This window comes from Pleurodeles waltl, chromosome 11, assembly GCF_031143425.1.
Source record: "Pleurodeles waltl isolate 20211129_DDA chromosome 11, aPleWal1.hap1.20221129, whole genome shotgun sequence".
Lineage (NCBI taxonomy): Eukaryota > Metazoa > Chordata > Amphibia > Caudata > Salamandridae > Pleurodeles > Pleurodeles waltl.
In genome coordinates, this window is record NC_090450.1 from 570894672 (window position 1) to 570917097 (window position 22426).

Here is a 22426-nt window from a genome sequence, read left to right on the forward strand (position 1 = left end):
AGTGAAAAATCTATCTGCAGCTAAATCAATAACAACCTGGGTTACAGCAATGTTATAAAACTTTGGTCTAGGTTATATATTATTTGTTCATCAACCAACTTATCTACTTGACATTTGCTGAAAAGCTTCTTAGCAAAATCTAGGAGGACAATTTGACAATAGTTTGAGAGGTTGGTCTAATTCCTTTCTTAAACAGTGAAAGCAAGGCAAAAGTTAAATAGTGGGACTGAAAATGTACCTCATTAAGGGATATTCTTTTTTTAAAACAAACTGTCATCTCGTCCAGCAGACATTTTACGCCTTTTGTTCTTTGTATTGACGATTATACTTTGAGTAGTAAGAAAGATAGGACAGTGCTTCTATGAACATGTTGGGGCTTTATTGGAATATGAAATCTCATTGTCTGTGTACAAATTTGCAACATATATGACCCATGTGTCTTCAGAGATTTAGAAACCAATTCTTTTATTTTTTTTAATCCTTTTTCAACAATGATAATTCCTAAACTAGTTGACTTTATCCTTCTTTGCTGCTTCTTCAGGAGCGCACCCTTCCCTGCACATGCTTAATTACCACAACCCTTAGGGGTACAAAACATTTACATTGGTTTTGTATGAGTTTAATTTAATCAACCAGTGTGCCCTTCTGTTCTTCCTTGTACTTGCATCGCTCACTGTTCTTTTTACAATCTTCCCGATTTGCTGAGTGCATTAATGGTGCTATTCTGGACTCTTGCGTTCTAACACATTGTGGTTTACCATGGGAACAGCATGATTTACAATGTCATCAGTCACCTGTACGCTTGTTGTTGCATTATGTGACGAAAACATATGCCAATAGTTTTTTCAACAAGAGAATAGGGCTGAGTTCCTGTTTGGGGTCGCCTCTCACTTTTCGTAATTTGTACGTAACAGTAGGTACATGAACGCTGCAGTCATTTAACAAAATCTATATTCCTCCGTAGTTAAAAAGGTTCAACATGAGTAATGATATGATCAAAGACTTATGAATTGACAGTTTCTCTCCTTATTAAAGAGTTAAGAGAGTTTAGGATCTGATTTAGATCTTGGCATACGGGGTTACTCGATCACAAACTTGACAGTTATACAGTCCGTCTTATTACAAGTGCCACAGGATATAATGCACTAAGATAATGAGATGGACATATCTGTCCCACTTGCGACAGAGTAATCCATCTGCCAAACTCCAAATCAGGCCTTTAATATTTGAATCTCTGCAGATAATAGTGAAGAGACTCTACCTTTCCTATAAAACCAAAGATCAGGCAGGTAGAGTGTTAGTACGGTTAGCGTTTTATCGTTCACTTTACCACTGGGAGATAATTGCCTACTTCTGGAGCTGGTATATTAATCTTAACAGTTAAACATTTGCATTACATGTAGAAATTATTTTTCATTGCCAAGAGAGCTTTGTAGAAAGCAGAATTGCCAGGCAGCCTTTAAAGTGGGCACTTTGTGATGTGAGTGAAGCCTCAGTAGTTACAAAATAGTTTGTTTATTCAAATTGAGAACAGTGTCAGTTTCCTGCGAGCCCATTTTTGGGACATTAAGATGTATGGGGATTTCTCATTTAGGAGAGTCTGGAGAGTGTGCAGACATGTTACATGATATTAAAGAAAGGCTTTTGTTAAATTGGTGTTACAAAGGAATTATTTATTTTGTTGAAATTCATTGCGGTAGGCGGCCAAGACTGTGGCTCTTCTGATTCTACCTACTTAGAACATGCATTTTGTGAAACATATTAAGAGTCCTACCAGGTGCCCAGATGGTCATCTGCAGAAAAGTGTACTTTCTCTAAGGTGCTATTTGTCTCTGTGCATGATGGCTTATGATCACAAGTCATTCGACCCAGACCCAAAATCAAAACACGGACTTTGAAGAAAAAACAACTGCAGAGTTCTGAACCCATCATGAGCAGGCAAGTGAGTGCACCATGTCTGAGTGCACAAGAGAATATGGTTAAAAGCTAAATTTTTGAGTTAAGTCACATTTTCATTTTTGTCTAAGTAAAGCAAAACAAAAATAGCAACCATTTCAACATGACACAGCAGGTGACTAGCCACAGCATAGAGACCGACACCCCAAGAATAATGTTCTACACTTATCCAGCCTTGCTTAATTGTTATAACTGGCAGAAGGCTTAAAAGGAACCTACAGCTGACATAGTGGTTCCTCATACCAGAGAAAACATGAAGGTCGACAATCCCCATGGCACTATAATACCATAACTTCACATTTCTAGTTTTTGCCTTTCATTTTGCACGGCATTGTTAGCAGGTGCATTAGTTAAGAATGTTCGGCTGAGGCAAACTAAGACAGAACTCCCATTTCTTCTGTAATCAGTTTCAGAATGAATTTCCATTGTGCAAAGGCAAGGGATCACAAGAAAGCCCTAGGTCCTGATTTGGAACAAAGGCAAATATATTTTTAAACGAGTGACCTTGCTATGATTTCTTTATTTGCGTGAAGCATACTTTTAGTTTCTCAGGACCACCTTAGTTCAGGCAGTTACTCTGGAGGAACGCGATAGACGTGGGTCAGAAAATTAGACAGAATTTTTGAAGGTATCATCACAGTAGGAATTTTCACATGGCCAGGGCAGAACCTTTACTACCAGCTAACGGCATGTTTTCATGCTCAATTAAAGGTATTTTAAAGAAACTGACTTCGTCGTGAGCGCTTTGATTTTTCATGTCACTTACTAAAGCTTGAAAGCTGCGGATTCTATTTGTTTCTTGTTATAACTCAAAATACACGTAGATGAAAAACTATCTAAGCCCATATGCAGTGCAGGTGATGCCACGTGTTAATTCTTGTGGTCATGCCAGGACCGTTTTTTTCCCAAAACAAAACCATAAGCACTTTTCTATGCTACTGATAAACGTGATTTCAAACGCACATATCACTTTCTAGATAAGCCTATTTTTAATGGAAATATAATTTACTTAATGTCGTTTTACTGGACCTGTGCTCTTTAGTCAATTTTTAAAACTTGCCTTCTTGTTCTTTAAGTTAGAATGGGCTTCTATTTAGCGAAGCACTATACTTGTCACACTTCATACGACTGTCAACCAAGTTCCCTTTTCTGTATGGGGCCGGCTCGATGAGTAGCAGGAAGAGGAGTTCTGACACACTCAGCAGTGTTGCTAAATCCACCTCAATTTTGCAGAAACTCCGAGACGGCATATGAGCAGGCTATAGAAGCAAAATATTTCACCACAGGGATCAACCTAGGCCTGTTATATTCTGTATACATCAGGTGCCTTCACTAAACGTAATCTGTGTAGTTTTGTATCTTCCTGCTAGGTAAAGTGGCAAAGACGTCGTTACTGAAATAAAAGGTGGAGAGCATCCTTCTGTAATGAATTCTCCACACCATTTCTTGTAGGGGGATGTAAACCATTCTATTTTGATTTAACTTTAAACTCTAGGTATGGTTCGCAGTCTTCGGGTTTAACGATTCTTCTCAAAACTCCCTGTTCAGCCCTATATGCAACTTGGGAAATGGCAGAACTCGCTATTACATTGTGGTTTAAGTAAACTTCTAAAAACCGGTTGAGAGTTTGAACTTTGTCTATTGCTTGCGCTGTAAATTACATACTACTCACCAGAGTCGATCTAATGTTCTTTGAATAATTTTATACTTCCCTATCACTGTGGGCGTTTACAGGTTAATGGCTGTTCTTTTCTTTTACACACTCATCCAACACCATGCTTTCAGTCGCACCTGCGCAGTGAGGCAAAGCTAGGAACAGGACCGGTTACCTCAGTGCTGCTCACTGGGTGAACTCCTGGCAGTTCACATGAAATATTACTTTTCTTAGGCGCTGCCTGCAGCGATCCTACTGAGGAAATTAGTTTGGTTCACTGAAACATCTTGGGTTTCAGGTACTTGGGACCTCGTCAAGATAAGCTTGAAAGAAGCCTTGGAGAACTTAAAACATATGTTATTCCAGAGTCTATCTTTATGAAGGCTTCTGTTACCTATCCAAAATATGTGGCTCCTGGCCTCAGTCCCTTGTTTGCTTTAACCCCAGTTACTGTCTCGCGAGCTCGCTCCTCTCATCTGCCTGACGTTTCTCTTCTCAGAAGCACGTATACAACAAATTGTAACTCAAAGTCCTTTGTGTAGCCAAACAATGGTGTGGGAATAAAATTGTATACATCAAAATAACAAGTAAAAAACAAGTACACTAATATGGCTAGACTGGGTCTATTGGTCTAAAGAAGACAACATATATCACATAAGATTGTTCCTAATGGTGAGCTATAATGGCGCAATGTTCTCCAGATCTTTAAGCCTTTCATTTTCATTCTTGTTTAGACGGCTGCAAGAGTATTGTGGAGTTTGATGATCGAGATGCTTACCTATTGGTAGCACAACAGTGTTGGTTCCACTGACATAGAGGATATTTATTTGCCCACTTTTTGATGATGTGGTATGCATAATTCACTAAGCAAATTAGGGTGTATTACTTCCTTCTGTCCTCATGAAAACCGCATCCCAAATTATCTTCAAATCGGTCGAAACATCCACATACTTTAATACTTGATTAATTGTAATGAGAATGGGCACATACATTGAGTTGACTCTTTACATTGTATATTTAATTTGCATCATTTTATAGCGAGCTTTTGTTTGTTTTCCTTGACTGCCTTTTGTCCTATGTCACTTTCACTAGCACAGCACTGTATAGCTCACTATTAGGAACACCCTTTTGTGATATATGATGCCTTGTGCAAAAAGAAAAAATAGGCTCTCAGTCTATCCATTGTAGTGGTGTGTTTTTTTGTAATGCTGATGTACACAATTTCTTCCCACCCATTGATTGGTTACACGTAGAACTATTTTTTAGCCTTTTATTGAGTTATAATTTGTTGTGAAATTGCTTCTGACAGAATCTTTATATCTTTCAATCATTCAAATATTTGTAGAGCACGCTACTCATCCATAGGGTCTCAAGGCGCTGAGGGGTATGTCCTCAGAGTTGAGTCAAAGAGCCAGGTCTTGAGGTCCTTCCTGAATTGAGGTGGCAATGGGGACTGTCTGAGGTGAAGAGTTAAGGTGTTCCATCCTTTTGCTGCCAGGTAGGTGAAAGATCTTCCTCCAGCCGAGGAGTTATTTAATATAACACAAGCCTAGGTTATGTGTTATCTTTAATATAACACAAGCTAATGTGTTATCTATAATATAACACAAGCCCAGGTAATGGGGATTACTGGTTCTGCCCCCTGTTTTTATATTTGACATTCTCTTTTTAGCACCAAACTACATCCATGACGTCAAAGACTCTCCAGCACTTATTGGCTCTAGAATCGTCTGACCATCAGCATTCACACAGACACCTGCTAGACAGTGAAATAAATATCAAATACTAGTAATACCTTGATGTATGCATATCCTAATCTCGAAACAAACCAACACTGCAACAAAGGTTGCATGGGCTAAATGACGCTGAAACATCACATATTCAACCAATATTATTCCTGCTCAGAACTCTCACTCCAGCGCAGGCACTAGAATTGTCATTGTTATTGATGTAATATGTAGTCACTCTGTTTCAAAGTATCTTTCATGTCCGTGAGTGAGTTCTGAATTTGAACACAGAGGTGTGTTATCCTGTGATTTGGTTGTGTGAGTGCTGACTGAGTGCGTGTGGGTTCACCTGCAGTGTTGTGGCATGTGTGTTGCCAGTGTCCCGTTGTATGTGGCATTAGACTTCAGTGGCATAGAGAGCTTTGCTACTGACAGTTGAACCTGGTCCTTGGACTCAACTGTACCAAGATCTCAGCTCCGGGTGAGGTGCGGTTGTTATGCCAAAGCAGCTTGTAATGAAGAAGCTGTGTGTTTTGTACCTAGCAGTCTTGAGTTATCCTTACAGAGTGCAGATTTAGATCTTAATGTAATGATTTGCAGTACCAAGGAATCCTCCGGAAATTGGCAGACTCCGCCTCTGTCCCCCCTCACCGTCCACTTTCCTTATTTACAAGTGGGGTAAACACTGTTTCCGACAGTGAATCCACAGCCTGCCCTGCTGTCAAAACCACAGACTGGCATTCAAACTCTGGTTCTCCTGGTGTCGGAATAGCATTGTATTTGCTGAATGCCTCCCAAGACCATGTTTGCTCCAATTGCTTTTTTTTTTTCCTTGCCGGGTCCACAGTGCACAACATTGGTGGTGCCAGCCTGAAAAAAATGATGGCTCTGCCCCAGTCACAGGGGGGAAATCTTGCAACGCATTAAGGTCCTTGATTTTTATTTTTCATACACTCGCTTTGGGAGCCTGTTTTTGAAAAACAAAACACATCTAATGAGCTGATGCATGGGACCCTTTGAAAGGTTAATGCATCTGGTAGAAGAACGCTCCACAATGCCCCAAGAGCCCAGCCGTGCTTATATATGCTCTGCTAAGTCCTGATTCTTTGCCTGAAAGCCCCTTTCACAATACTGATAGTGAGACCAACTGTGGAAATCCTTAGTGTCCCTCCTTTCCCAAAATGACTGCAGGTTACTTGGAGTAAGCTCACTCCCCGATCATTCACCACAATTAACTTTCAGTGCATCACTTGTGCTTAGCTCACGGTCCAAACAAAATGCAGTTGTAGACGACTACCTGCCCGCTTCATACAGGTGCAAGGGACAGCATAATGGCTAGCATCTATCTTTTTCACCCAAAGCAGGCCTTCTCTTCTGCTGCAGATAAACTTTCTCGATCCAGAGCAGAGCGTATATTTTCCACAGGGCTGCAGTTACTTCCTGATGTTCTGGGATGCCTGAGTGGGTTTGTAGGTTCTTGGTTGAATTGAGTCATTTTCCTTCTCTATTGCCTCCTCGCCAGTGACATTGGGTGGACTGCACTCAACCAGTAAAGCTCACAACACCACTGCTCAAAAACAATGATGCTTTATTTACATGTACAAGAGTCGCATGTATATAATGTAGAGAAATACCCACGCAGGCATGTAACTCGAGCTCAGCCAAGACCCAACTGACTACCTGTAGCTCATCTCCCAGTGGCACAGAATAGCTTAGCATCATTCATACGTCCCAGGAACACTGATCCAATAGCTGATCTCCCAGTGGCACAGAATAGCTTAGCATCATTCATACATCCCAGGAACACTGATCCAATAGCTGATCTCCCAGTGGCACAGAATAGCTTAGCATCATTCATAAATCCCAAGAACAGTGATCCAATAGCTGATCTCCCAGTGGCACCGAATAGCATAGCACCATTCACACATCCCAGGAACACTGATCCAATAAATAGGCCATCAGTGTGCGTAGAGCTGTACCCATGGCCTGGGCCTACACAGGATACCATGCATGGCTAATCAACGGTCGGGTAAAGCAAGTGAGCTGGCGTTCAGGGCAAAAACTACAGGATGCCATAGTTCAAAGACCTTATATCGTTTGACATCTACTCTTCCTGCTGATTGGTCCAATCCGACCTCAGGAATGGGTGTAGGATTAACGGGTTCATTTTGGGATGTTCTTTAGAATACGAAAAACCTCACCATCTCGCAGTAAAACCTTTCGTCAGATTCTGCTGTAATATTTCACCAGGGTAATTCTGATTTTCCATTGAGCTGAAACTGCTTGAGAGATTAACAGTAGCACAACTTGGCAACAGAGTGCAGGATAACCTACTAGACCTTATGAATGAACTGACTGTTGGCTAACCTTGAATACATTTATCCTTTTCTGTTTTCTTGCAGTTGCTTTTGCTGGCCTGGGATTTACCGCCTTCTACATCGCTGGAAAGCTGCACTGCTTCTCAGCATGTGGTCGAGGAAAAGCATGGCGGCTCTGCACCTTCTTAACTCCATTCCTATTCGCCGTCGTTATCGCGTTGTCACGCACCTGCGATTACAAACATCATTGGCAAGGTAACTGTTTCATGCACATGGGCCCGCTTCCCGAGGCAGTAACATTTTTAGTGTTAGAAGTTAGTTATTTGCCCATGGATTGTATATCTCTGCACTTACTGTGCGTCTGATATGAGCCTACGAACCCGAAGGTGTGTGGCTCCTATGAAATCTTGGTAAGTGGTGGCTTCATTTTTCACTTTCCTAAACTGTAAAAATTGCACACTCCATTTTTTTCATTGCCTTGCTCGTTATGTTAGTCATAAATATTTTCCAGCTATTCCTTTTTCCAGTTGACAGAAGATGATGATGGAATTGTCAAACAATGGTTTTAGAACTTGAGAAGTTTACTCATTTCTTTCGTAGGGGATTTCCATGTATAGTCATAAGCACTGAATAGTTCCGCGCGCCTGCGGGGACCCCGGAGCACTGTTGTGTAGTATATTCTTAAGTGCAATCATCAGCTCCTTGACAAAAAGGTCTGTGAAAAACACTTAAGAATAACAATGTGCAGCCTATGTGAACAGCTACACAGGCCAAATTGTTAGAAGAAAAAAAAAACAGTTGTAGTGTAAATTTCACGTTTAAACCTCTATTTATTCTATAAATACATAAATAAATACATTCTCATATTTTATTTACACCTCTCATGAGAATAAAACAATGTAGGGCAGTGTAGCCCATAGGCTGCCATTATACAGAATGAAAATAGAGCTGTGCCTTTAAGAAAGTAAAGTCTTCCTGTTTCCCATCATGCACAGCAAAAGGCAGTTGCCTCAGTTCTTTTTTCCGGCTCCTTTCTGACAGGACCCTGAAGCATTGAGCTCTACCTCACAAAATCCTTTTGTGACAGAAATTCATTTAAAATCTTTTGAATTTCATTTTCACTCGACGTTTTTAACATTGAGTGATAATTTTCTGCTTTTTTCTGTTAGATTCTGACAGAATTTTGAGGTTTTTCTACTTCAGAAATGCCTTCACTGTTTGACAAATGTCCTTCTTGTGGCAGAAAAAAGGCCAAAACAGATCCACATCGGGTCTGCATAATTTGCCTTCCATCCAGCCACAAACCGGAGTCGTGTGACATCTGCAAAACCTTCTCCAGAAGGACCCTTCGTGACAGGGAGAAGATCCGACTCCAGGCGAAAGAGGACAGGAGGAAAAGTGGTCATTCTACCACAGAGCGAGGAGAAGGTCAGTCTTCTACCAGGGCTCACACTGGTTCCTCTATAACTCCGACCAGACCGGCTCAAAAACGGCACAGGTCTCCGACGACGTCGAGGGCGTCGACGTCGAGGCAAGGAACGGCGCCAACATGCTCGCCGTCGAGGAGTGGTTCGCCGGCGAGAAAGAGACATCGCTCGCCGTCGACGACGATTTCGCCGTCGAGACGGCGTGGACTTTCGCCGTCGAGATCTGGGTCAACGTCGACACGGCGAGGACGTTCCACGTCGAGGAGATCTGAATCCGGTTCGCCGTCGAAACGGCGAGATCGATCAACGTCGAGGGGTGCTCGACGTCGTAGACGTTCACCGTCATCACGGCGACGTCGAGGGTCGTCGTCGAGAGATTCTCAACGGCGAGAAGAATCGACGGCGAAGGACACTCGCCGTCACCGTACTTCGACGTCGAGGAGTGTGTCGACGTCGAGACAATCAAAAAGACCTAGGAGGGTTTATACAACCTCAGAATCCTCGGCTTCAATCATCCTCCTTCCAGCGTCTCCACAACTCTCTCCTCGACAATCACCATTGCCACAGACGCCGGTAACACCTACGGCGCCTCTTCCGGCTCCGCCTGTAGAGTCTGTTTTGAGGACTCCAACGCGGTCTGTAAGACGTTCGGGACATTCCTCTAGACGCTCTTCTTCCTCTCGGCACCGTCATGACCCACAGAGATCTCAGCATTCACATCATAGGCGTTCTTCTTCGTCTACACGGGACTACTCTCCAACCCTATCGGACTCACCGTCCCCGAGAGTGTCCCCCATAGATGATGTGAATACGTTCCAGGAGGTCTTAGTACGAGGGGCAACCAAGCTGAACATCCCGCTGGCGGTACCTGCCCCATCGACGTCAGTGATCTTCGAGACCTTGCATCACAGGACATCTTCCAGACCTTTGCTTCCACTGGTTCCAGGTCTCCTTGAACCAGCAATGGATATTTTCCTTGCACCGGCCGCAACAAAGTCTGCTCCTTCCAGACTTATTAAAAAATATCGTCCACCAGAACAAGATCCTCTATTCTTGAGGTCGGACCCAGTTCCTGATTCGGTGGTCATAGTAGCGGCAAAGAAACTGCATTCAACCTCACCATCTTCTTCTTCACCTCCAGATAAAGAGAGCAGAAAGATAGATGCTGCAGGACGAAAAGTATGCTCTACTGCAGCCGTCACGATGAAGGCAGCCAGCGCTACTGCGTTATTAGGGCGGTACGATCGTGCCCTCTGGGACTCTTTAATACAGTTTGCGGAACATCTTCCTAAGGATAAAAGGGAAGATTTCCTGGAGGTCGTGGGTGAGGGATCCATGGTGTCTAACCAAATTATAAGTGCTGCAGCTGACTCTTCGGTGCTATCCGCACACAATTATGCACACGGGATAGCGCTCAGAAGGCATGCATGGTTGAGACTTACATCACTCAAACCTGAAGCGCAGCAGAGAATACAAAACCTGCCTTTCTCGGGCTCCACCTTGTTCGGTTCTCATGCCGATGATGAGATGGCTAGAATGAAAGCTGAACTAGATACCTTGAAAGCGGTAGGGATGGAAAGACCGAAAGAACAAAGAAAGGTTTTCCGGCCATATCAACGACGACTTTTCACCCACCGGTATCAGTCGCCACACTGGATGTCTTCGCGCCCCCAGCAACAGCAACAACAGCAGTATCAAAGGGGTTTCTCTACTCAGCGAAGGTCGACAAGGGGTCGTTCAACACCTCAAACTCAGGCAACTCGACAGGCTCCCATGTCTAAGCCCTGAATCTTTGCTTCCCCCTCCTCCGTTATCCACTCCGGTAGGGGGAAGTATCTCAAATCATCTGGACGAGTGGCTACGCATCACAACAGACGCCTGGGTATTGAATATTGTGAGACATGGTTACGCTCTCAGATTCACCAGTCCTCCACCATCTGTTCCACCCAAAACAGCCAACCGCCATCTCGAAGCTCTACAGTTAGAGATCAATATCCTATTGCAAAAAAGAGCCATAGAACCCGTTCCCATCAGCCAGCAAGGGAAGGGGATTTATTCGAGATATTTCCTTGTACCGAAAAAAGACAAACAAGAGTTTCGTCCCATCTTAGATCTGAGGACAGCAAACAAATGGATTCGCAAAGAAAAATTCAGGATGTTAGCCTTACACCAACTTTATCCACATCTACGTCAGGGCGACTGGCTATGTGCGATAGATCTTTGCGACGCTTACTTTCACATCCCAGTAACCAAGAAACATCGAAAATTCCTAAGGTTCACTGTCGGAAAACGCCATTACCAATTTGCAGTTCTACCTTTCGGCCTAAAATCAGCGCCAAGAACTTTTTCCAAATGCATGGCGGTAGTAGCCGCCCACTTGAGGAAACAGCGAATATTCGTCTACCCCTATCTAGACGATTGGCTCATAAAGGCCTCCAGTTGTCTCGAGACACAGCAACATTTCGAATGGACTCTACAACTGCTGCAAAAACTTGGTCTTCAAGTCAATCTCCTGAAATCTACAGCAACACCTGTTCAGAGGTTGCATTACTTAGGGGCCATTGTAGATACCAGGCTAGGAAAGGTGTTTCCTTCGGAGGAACGACGGTTATCGATTCTCCAGAAGTGCAAACAACTGCAGGAAAGACCTCAAGCCACTGCAAGAATAATAGCTTCTCTACTGGGCTCGATGGCGTCTTGTATCCATCTGGTTCCCAATGCTCGCCTCCATATGAGACCATTGCAGGAAAACCTGGAGGATCAGTGGTGTCAACTGAGGGACGATTGGGAGAACAAAGTCCTTCTTTCTCCTCACACCCTACAATCCCTCAAGTGGTGGTGTTTACCCAGCAATCTCTTGGTGGGGATTCCGTTCCAACAACGGCCCCCATCTCAAACCATCGTAACAGATGCGTCACTGATCGGATGGGGGGCGCACATGGAACATCTTCGAGTCCAAGGCGAGTGGTCACAGAGAGAGAGTCTCTATCACATCAACCTGCTGGAACTTCGCGCAGTCCACCTTGCGCTCAAAGCCTTCCTTCCCTCTCTGAGAACGGAAACTCTCCTTCTCCAGACAGACAACGTGGCCACTATGTACTACGTGAACAAACAAGGAGGCACCAGGTCCAGAATTTTATCCAGAGAGGCTCAGACAATCTGGCATTGGCTTCTAGCCAGGAACCTGTCACTAGTGGCAACTCACCTGCCCGGCATCCAGAATGTTCAAGCGGATGCCCTCAGTCGGGTAATGGACGAGAACCACGAATGGGTACTACACGACGACGTCGTTCATTCCATTTTCGCACTCTGGGGTACCCCCTCTACAGACCTATTCGCAACCCCAGAAAACAAAAAATGCCAAAACTTCGCCTCCAGATATTACCATCCAGGGACACTGGGGAATGCCCTGTGGATAAGCTGGTCAGGAGCATTTCTTTACGCCTTTCCACCGCTTCCCCTGATTCCGGCGGTCCTCCAGAAGCTGTCCAATGTTCAGACCAAAATGATCCTAATTGCTCCGGAGTGGCCACGCCAGTGGTGGTTCCCAGACCTTCTTCACCGGTCACTCAAACCACACATCAGGCTACCATATCGTCCGGACCTTCTCACGAAGTTCAGAGGGCAGATATCTCATCCCAACCCCTCATCGTTGAGTTTGGCAGCATGGCTCCTGAGCTAGTGCAATATGGACACTTGAACCTACCTCAGGATTGTATGGAAATTCTGAAGGAAGCAAAGCGCCCTTCCACACGATCAGCCTATGCAAGCAAGTGGAAGAGATTCTGCATTTGGTGTTTACACAACAACATTGACCCGGTTTCCTGTGGAGAACAATCTATCCTGCCATACTTGTTAAGTTTGGCAAAATCGGGCTTACAACTGTCGTCAATAAAAGTTCACTTGGCGGCTGTCACAGCATACAGAAAGAGTCCTTCACAAACTTCCTTTTTTCGGATTCCGATTATTAAGGATTTCCTAGAAGGTTTAAAGAAGGTTTTTCCCCCCATTAGAAAGCCTTCTCCTCCATGGGAACTGAACGTTGTCTTATCACGTCTGATGCTGCCGCCATTCGAGCCAATACATAAGGCATCGCTGCAACATCTCACATGGAAAGCTGCTTTTCTGGTGGCAATCACTTCAGCGCGTAGGGTCAGCGAAATCCAGGCCCTTTGCGCTCAGGAACCCTACACGGTTTTTCATTCTGCAAAAGTGGTAATGAGAACTCATCCAAAATTTTTACCTAAGGTAGTCTCCGACTTCCATGTGAACCAAACAATTTCATTACCGACTTTCTTTCAGAATCCAGCTACTCCTGCTGAGAGAACTCTGCACTCTCTGGATGTAAAGAGAGTCTTGAAATTTTACTTGGACAGGACAAAAAGCTTACGAAAATCACAACAGCTTTTTATTAACTATGGCCCAATCAGAACAGGTTTGGGTACATCTAAACAATCTTTATCCAGGTGGATTGTTTCATGTATAATGTTATGTTATCAGTTAGCAAACAAATCCCTTGGTGGTAGGCCAAAAGCCCACTCTACCAGAGGGAAAGCAGCTACTGTAGCCTTGATGAGAAATGTCCCTTTGGCAGAAATATGCAAGGCTGCCACTTGGAGGTCGGTCCATACCTTTACTAAGCATTACTGCCTTGATACAGACGCTAGGGCAGATGCTCAGGTTGGGCAGGCTTTGCTCAAGAATTTGTTTGCATGATTCATGTTTTTCTCAGTATTCTTATATCTACTCCACCGCGGTTATGGGGATGGGCTTGCTACTCTATTCAGTGCTTATGACTATACATGGAAATCCCCTACGAGAGAAGAAATGGTTTCTTACCTGTAACTCCAGTTCTCTCGTAGGGGTATTTCCATGATAGTCATAAGCAACCCTCCCTCCTCCCCGGTGGAGTTGACATAGAACATGAATATTATGGAGGTTGGTACTCCAACAAATGTTTTGTTTTTTCTTCATGTCAGGTTAATAGCCTCCAAAAAAGAACTGAGGCAACTGCCTTTTGCTGTGCATGATGGGAAACAGGAAGACTTTACTTTCTTAAAGGCACAGCTCTATTTTCATTCTGTATAATGGCAGCCTATGGGCTACACTGCCCTACATTGTTTTATTCTCATGAGAGGTGTAAATAAAATATGAGAATGTATTTATTTATGTATTTATAGAATAAATAGAGGTTTAAACGTGAAATTTACACTACAACTGTTTTTTTTTTCTTCTAACAATTTGGCCTGTGTAGCTGTTCACATAGGCTGCACATTGTTATTCTTAAGTGTTTTTCACAGACCTTTTTGTCAAGGAGCTGATGATTGCACTTAAGAATATACTACACAACAGTGCTCCGGGGTCCCCGCAGGCGCGCGGAACTATTCAGTGCTTATGACTATCATGGAAATACCCCTACGAGAGAACTGGAGTTACAGGTAAGAAACCATTTCTTCATTGTGGTCATGCCCTGGTTAATCATAAGGCTGCTCTGTCCATGCCGGTGTCTTTCTTTTTTCCCCTCTTTTTGATTTTTTCCTCTAATTGCACGTCACGTGTATCTGCACCAAAGAGAATGAGCACGGGAAAGGGACATTTTACCCTCTAGCCCATTCAGTCATTAGGCTGTCTCCTTTCCTTTAATATTTGTTTATTTTCCATTGGTTTGGTACTTACCTCAGATACATTTTAAATGTAAGCTCATTCAACATCTATAACATACTAATTTAGGTCTGGTGTTAGCCAGAATTGTTTGATTTTACTAACAGTTTATGTATAATGTGCTTACTTATAGGGGCCTTCAGCCAACCCTCTTCATCCATTGGTCTATGATTGTGTCATTCACACTCTTATGCCCACTGCAATGTACAGTATTGTGCAAGATGCTAGCCCACTTAAACCACTAGATAACTTGACAATGAGTGACCGCATTCAGTTCTTTCACAAGCAGTACATCCGTGCATAGTATTTCCCTTTAGTGCCAGAACCTGCTAAGGCAATGTGTGCTTTCTGAGATTAAAAACGAATTTTTAGTATGTGTAGCTGTAGGCGCACATGCTCTGCATACTCCTCCCATCTGGTGTAGGGCGCGGACGTTTGCAAGTTGTTTCTCTTCAGAGAAGTCTTTCAAGTCACAAGATGTGCTATGACTCCTTCCTTAGTGGCGAATGAGCATGGGCATTCTGTTAGATTTTTTTTCTGCCATCAGGTTCAGACGTTCACTAACAAGGCTCAGAATGTGTCCTATTCTGAACACGTTTTTTTGGCCCTCACTGTTAGTTTTTAATAATGATATATCAGTATAACCAGTCCTCTTCTTAACGACCCTTCATTGCCATCTCCCTCTCACAGCTTTTTGAAATAAGCACTAGAGGGGTGAATGGAAGAGCCCTAAACAAATATAAAAATTTGGGATGAATTACCATTTTTATAATATTGACGGACCCATCCTAATAATGTAATGGGGAATTTTTCCCAGTTGGTCAGGAATAGTCTAATTTCTTGCTACCGTGCTTGGTAATTGACAATTGTTTTTGTGTAAGTTGAGGTGAGCCTCGCCCCTGGATAACATTTTTACACCTCATATATCTGGTTATGGGTCTTTACTGATATAATTTCAAACAAAGGTGCGCCAAAGGTCCTGTTGATGCTGAAACCCTTGTTAGTAGCCAGATATAAGGAATGAGAGCTCACAATCCTACAGAAGCTCCAAGATGAACTAAATAACAGGCAGAAACAGCCCGTGGCACCAGGAAAATTTTGAAGAAACCACCTCGCCAAAGCCGTCAGAGAAGCTTCCCCAGAAGACGAGACTTGTCTTCAAGGGTAAATCTTCTTTAAAGCCGCCCTCCATCGAGTTGGCACCAAAGAGACATTGACAGGGGGCACAAGTCCTCTTCCTCCACCCCAACATTTGCCTCCACCACCAAATACACCTCCACTACAACCTTATGAGGTATTAATACTAGTGCCCGCCTTAAGCAACACACCTAGCTTGGCATATATGGGGTCAAACTCAAGGTCCTCTCAACCTGCTGTTCAGCAAAGGGCAACCCTGTGCGGCTCCCAAATCGACAACATGTTTGAAAAGAGTAAAATGACACAGAAATTGAGGAAGCCATGGGTGCTCTGCATCCTCCTCGCTCAGAGATTCCCTTTGAAACCGACAGCCACGGGAAGAGCTAAACCCACCTTCCCAACCTGCTGCAGCCTTACCATAGACAACACCATGCCTTCCACCAGCAGGTAGGTAGAGGTTACACCACGGGTGCTTATAGGGACAACAGCAGCGGTAAGGGCAGAGGTGACTTGAGTAAAAGGGCTTTCATCTCAAGGAAGTGACATGATCTCCTCTCCCTGGATCATATCACCTACCTGTGGCAGCTACAATATTTCCTCTCTCACTAGGAGAAAATCACATCAGACCAGTGATTGTTGGTGGCGATTTGCCACAGCTACTGCCTAGAACTTCTCACAGCCCCTTCAAACATTCCACTCTGCCAAATCACCCTCAGCGGAAGCCACTTCATCTCCTCAAAGAAGAGGACCAAGTGCTCCTCCAGAAAGGTGCAAAAGAGAGAGTCCCTCCACATCAACAAGGGAGAGGAGTTTACTCCCTGTACTTTCTCATTCCCATAAAGGACAGCTACATCAGGTGTATCTTTGACCTCAGTCCTCTCAACAAATACATCCTGTCCGAACATTTCCATACAACTGTCCTACAGGAGAACGTCCCTTTGCTTTGCCAAGGCACATACATGATGATGCTCCACCACAAGTAAGTATACTTTAACATACTTCTCCACTCAGCACACCTCTGGTGCCCTAGTTTTATGATAATTATACATCGCTACCAATGTAAAGTACTGCCTTTCAGCGTCACTGTTACACCAAGGGTGTTAACAAAGTGCCTAGCAATGATGGTGTCTACGTTCGAATGGTAACACTCACATCTTCCCCTACCTTGATGTTTTGCTGATTAGTAGCAGGCAACTATAACTCGCCCAGCCACTATCTCCTTACTTCACAGCCTGGGATACACAATAAATGCCACCAAATCCCAACCCTAACCTCCACAAATACAGTCCGTCCTTGAATTCCTGCTGAATACAGTCACGCGTAAAGCCTACTGTATTCAACAAAGGCTGCTCGCATTCCAGATGCTGCTGCCTCTTTTTCAGGTCAGTCATCTCAAACTATCATGCACCTTCTGTGGATGATAGCATAATGCATACGGACTGTGCCTCCTACCAGCCTACTTATGCATGGCAGTTGTCACAGGTGGAGGGTCACTGGGAAGATCTAGTGTTGGTAGAGGCAGGCTCTCTACTGTCTGCAGTGGTAGAATAGCAACAATCTGTTGCAGGCCAGGACTTTCACAGACACAAGTAAGATCACCACATACAGCTTTATCACAGGCAGGAGGCACACCTCCACAGCATTAATGTTAGAGTAGTGTGGCCCTCAGTACAAATGCTGCCACATCAATTACCTAGTAATGCTTGCAATACAACTAGCCCTCAAAATCGTCTTCCAACTCATTTGGGGGAAGTTAGTCCTCATCAATAAGGACAACACTAACGCTGTGTTCTGCCTACGAGAAAAAAAGAGAGCAACACTCTCCTCAGCTCTTAACTTTAGTGCGGGGGTTTTGGCGTTGGGTAATCTGCTACCTCATACACCTTCTAGCGGAACCTCTTACAGGGGAGGGTAACTACTCCGAGGAATTGCTCTACAGAACGCATCAACAGGGCCAGTTGTGGGAACTTCACCTGCAAGTCCTACAAAGTTACTTCCTGCGCTGGAGTACCCCACAAATAGGACTGTTTGCCACCTCGGAAAATACAAAATGCCCAAACGTCGCCTCCAGATACACATACATCCACTGTCCAGGGTCATTTCACTGTGCATGAATTGGTCACGGATCTTTGCCCAAGCTTTTTTGCCTTTCCTACTCCTCCGGTACACTGCTTCTATTGGTTCCCACCTGTGCCAGGCAGCAATGGTACTTCATACTTCTGGAGGTGTTCATAGGTCCCCACAAAAAATGACCGCAGAGGCCGGATCATCTCACCCAGAACCTAGGCCAATTAGATATCTAAACCCCAAGTAGCTCCACCTAGTAATCTGGCATCTGCAGTCTGAGAATTTGGCTATTTAAAACTTCTGCAGAAATGTATGACCATTGTATGAGAAAGGTGCAGGCTCACACTAAGGTCTGTTATGCTGCAAAGTGGAAATAGTTTGCCCACTACTTAATTGCCAAACACCCAGACCCTTTAAAGCTTAATGCCCAGGACAGTATCTGCTATCTCCTGTTTATTCAGAAGTCAGGCCTTGCCTAGACATCCTTAGCTGCTGCAGCGGTTTATATGTAAAACAGAGAACATTATCTGTATTCCGGATTCCAGAAGTCAAAAGCTTTCATGGAGGATCTTCAGAGGTGTATACCTCCTAGAATATCCCTTGACCTTGTATTGACTCTTAACTCAGTTCTCACAAGACTCATGGGGCCATCGTTTGAACCTTTATATTTGTGCCTCCTCTCCTTCCTTTCCTGGAAAGTAGCTTTCGTTGTGGCCATTTCTTTGTTCAAACGAATTTGCAAACTACAAGAACTCACTATGCAATAGCCCTCCATCCAGGTTCACAAAGATAGAGTTCTTCTTGGAACCAATCCCAAATTTCTCCCCTTTCCTTCTCAATCAAACTTTGGAGCTCCCAGAGTTCCTTACACAGCCTGTTTCAGTAGCAAAAAAGCATTAACACATGCCAGACATAAAAAAAACCTTCATGTATTACATTAACAGGACCAAGCTTTTTCACAAGTCTAACCAGCTCTTTGTTGCCTCAGTAAAGCCTCACAAAGGCCACCCCATCTCTAAAGCTGGCATATCAAGCTGGCTAGCCAGATGCAACCAAACCAGCTACCATAAAGCCCATAGAGTACTTACTCTCCTGCCTGTGGCACACTTCAGTCGTAAGAAAGGGGCAACCATGGCTTTCTTAGACAATATACATTTGCAAAGTGGCAACCTTTTCCACCCGCACACATTTACCCAGTACTATTGTGTGGACATACTGAACTCCTGTGATAGACAGGACACTTTATTTCAGAATCTGCTTGAACACGTGCATGCCGCCACTTTGAGAGGACTGCTTTTAAGTCATATCAGAGCATGTGTATCTGTAGCCACACATGTTACGAACGGAAAATGTCAATTACCCTCTAAGCATGAGTTTGTAGCTTGTAAGGGTGTAGATTGCCATACACCCACCCTCCTCTCCAGGAGCCTGTCACCCCTTCCCTTATTAACTACTTTACATGGGACAGGGCACACAGAGCATCATGCTATGCTCAATTGAGCGTAGCAGACCTCTTCTCCTATTAACTACTTTACATGGTACAATGCACATAATGCATCATGCTATGCTCAATTGATACTATGTACACATTCTCACCATCTATGCGAAAAAATTAACTTGGTGCCAGTGACCCTGCACATTCCCCACTAAGGGAGGAGTCACAGCACATTTTGTGAATCTAAAGACTTATTTGGAAAAAAAAAACAACAACTTGCAAACCTCCAAGCCCAGTGATCGATATCCAGGAGTATGTAGAGCATGTGAATCTACAGCACTACCCACTACGAACAGCTGCTTATAGGGTAACTAACATTTTCCTTTTGCTTTTAGCCACTATTTTCAAATAATTGTTTTGCAAAACCAAGCAGGTGTTGACAAAGCCACAAGGCTGGCCGCCACCCTGGCTTTGCCAGTGCTTGGTTATTTTGAGATGTGGTGATGACTGTGACAGTTCCAATGTACTTGTTTACAGAAACCAATCCACCAAAATATCGATACCAGACTCTATAACTGGAATGGTCTGAGAATGTACATCACCTTTGGCACTCTGAGCTTCTTGTAGGCACCAGCGTTGTGTTTTAACATAGACTGGAATTTGGTACAACTTCACCATTTGCTCCTAAGTAAAAGGCACATCTAAAACAAAAGTAAATCAGATTTTTTCCCATCTGTAAGAATAGTTACAACAGTATGTTTGGTTAGTGACATTAATATGACTTCCTGACATAAGGTCATTTGCTTAACCAGTATTCCCATGATATCTGACATTCGGAGCGTTAAGGTGCAGATTCGCTAGGCAAGTGATTCCCTCCACTTTCTAAGATCACCTCCAAAATATGAAAGTCCATTCCTAGAAAGGTAAATCTCAAACCGAAACTCACTGAGTTTTGGTGTTCTTGAAAATTCAATACTTAAATAGAATTAATGGTAATAGAAGGACTAGGAAGTGGTCATGCCAGTGAGACTATTGAAACTTTATGTACTTGGCTCACTCAGAGCACAGTTAATTCAGAAAAGTGAGAAGAGCCACTGGCATAGCCCATGGCCCAAGCACATCTGCAGGATCCCAGTCAGCAATAGTTTGGAGTTAGGGTAATAACTGGAAAGCTAGCCAAGTCATTAGGCAGGACTTTCTCTAGCACAGCCAACAAAACCGCAGTATGTAGCTCTCTGATAGACATTGATTCCAGGACAAAAGACTTTCCAATGCATTTGGGAATATCCCACTGCGCAAGAGAAAGATATCTCCAATAGAGAAACCCTCAAATCTCAGCAAGCCTCTCCATTTGTCTGTTTTGTAAAAATACAGAGCTAACCTACTCTTATATTTCACCCTTCCACGGCAGAAAACACTACTGAATTCTTGCTGCTGGAACATTGGGCAAATAAACAGGTTATGTTCCTACCGGAAGCATTTTATTATATAAGTAAGACAGAGAAATTAGACAGGCTTAAATACCCAGAGTGGGCAGTCTGAGTAAGTTGGTTGGCTTTTTATTTAGTTTCAAATGTTTTATTGAAGTTTTCCACTTACATATGAATCGCCTAAATCCAATGGACAGCAAGCTGTAGCTTTATCTTCATATCCATTAACCAAGTATAACTATCCCCCAACCCTCCGTCTACCCCTTCCCAAAGGAAACTTTGCATAGATTACATCAAACGTTCAGCTCCAGAGCCCCACACACCTTTCCTATTGTATCCTTTTACTGTCAGCCACATGTGGTAGCAACTTGAATCGACCCTCCGGTATGAGGCTGACTCACTTAAGGGATGTAGGCAGGTGGTGTTCTGTATGGATACGAGATGTAGATATGAATGGGTACTACTCAGCCTCGTACCAAGAATGACGTTGTTCAGTGTATTGTGTGTGTGTTTGTTTTTGCTATTTTTTAAAGAGGGTGTCCCTTAGTCTGTTGATCGAGTCCAAAAGAGCTGGTGGAGTCAGTTTGCTGCCATGCACCTATGATAACCTGGATATCTACCATCAGTGCCATTGCAGTTGCTGAACTCCTATGTACTTATGAGACCTGCCTTTTGGTATTGGCAAACCCAGCAGTATGTATGACCCCCAGATCTCTCAGTGTGGTGAATCTCAAAGGTTTTCTCCCGTTCTGTAAGACCCTCGTGCCAGTACCTTTCCAGTTTTGGGTAGTGCCACAGTGGAACTATAGGGACTCTGGCCCCCACATGACCTACAGTGTGTATAATTCTTTGCCTTGTCTCACTCTATTTTCTGTGGTGTTCTTTATATTGTGTTTTCCTAACTTTGTTTTTATGTGTGTTGTAATCCTTGCTGTGTCATACAGTCTTTTCCAGTCCTTATCAGTAAAGTGTTTCCCTACGTCTGGTTGCCTTCTCTTTTGGGCTTGTGTTTTGTATTTGGGTGTTGTCCCCAATACTGTTTATATATGATCGATTTAGATATGTCTGTTGTAGCGTCCTTTAGCTATTTCTCCCAATTGTTTAGTGACTGCTAGGCCGCTTCTCGGATTGTTGGCTAGAGTGCGTAATGTCCCACCTGATAGTAAGAAAATCTTTCTTACTGAGATTATCCGGTCCCCAAACTCTCCAAAGAGCCAGTCATTACACACCTCATCTTTTTCAACCTTAGAAAAGTGCATTTGTCTACCATGCTGGAACATTCTTGGTTGAAAGAGATTGGGGGAGAATGGAGAGGGGAAGGTCTTGAACCCTCTTTTAACCATCACCTTGTTCCACACGGCTAGAGTGGCATGCTTTATAGGTGAGGCATATGGTCCCCAACTTTATGGGGGAGGCATGAAAATCAAGGGACCTGCCAGTTTGGGATCCCTGCTATGAGATGATTGATCCAACACCATTGTCTCCATTTTCTCTCATTCCATCAGATGTCTCAATATTGCCACGTAGTAAAATATTTGTATGTACAGTATTGCTAAGTCTCTTTATGTGTCAGCTTGTAGATGTACCCACTGCTAATCTTAGGGTTTTGTTCAT

General features: G+C 43.6%; 1 protein-coding gene across 2 annotated transcripts in view; it reads left to right on the top strand.

Moving 5' to 3' along the window:
• PLPP5 (phospholipid phosphatase 5) overlaps positions 1-22426 on the top strand; it is a 135352-nt gene that overhangs the window by 80609 nt on the left and 32317 nt on the right. For both annotated transcript variants that reach the window (XM_069214022.1, XM_069214023.1), the window contains exon 7: positions 7740-7910. In XM_069214022.1, the coding sequence (XP_069070123.1) occupies positions 7740-7910 (171 nt within the window). The remainder of the gene's footprint in view (positions 1-7739; positions 7911-22426) is intronic.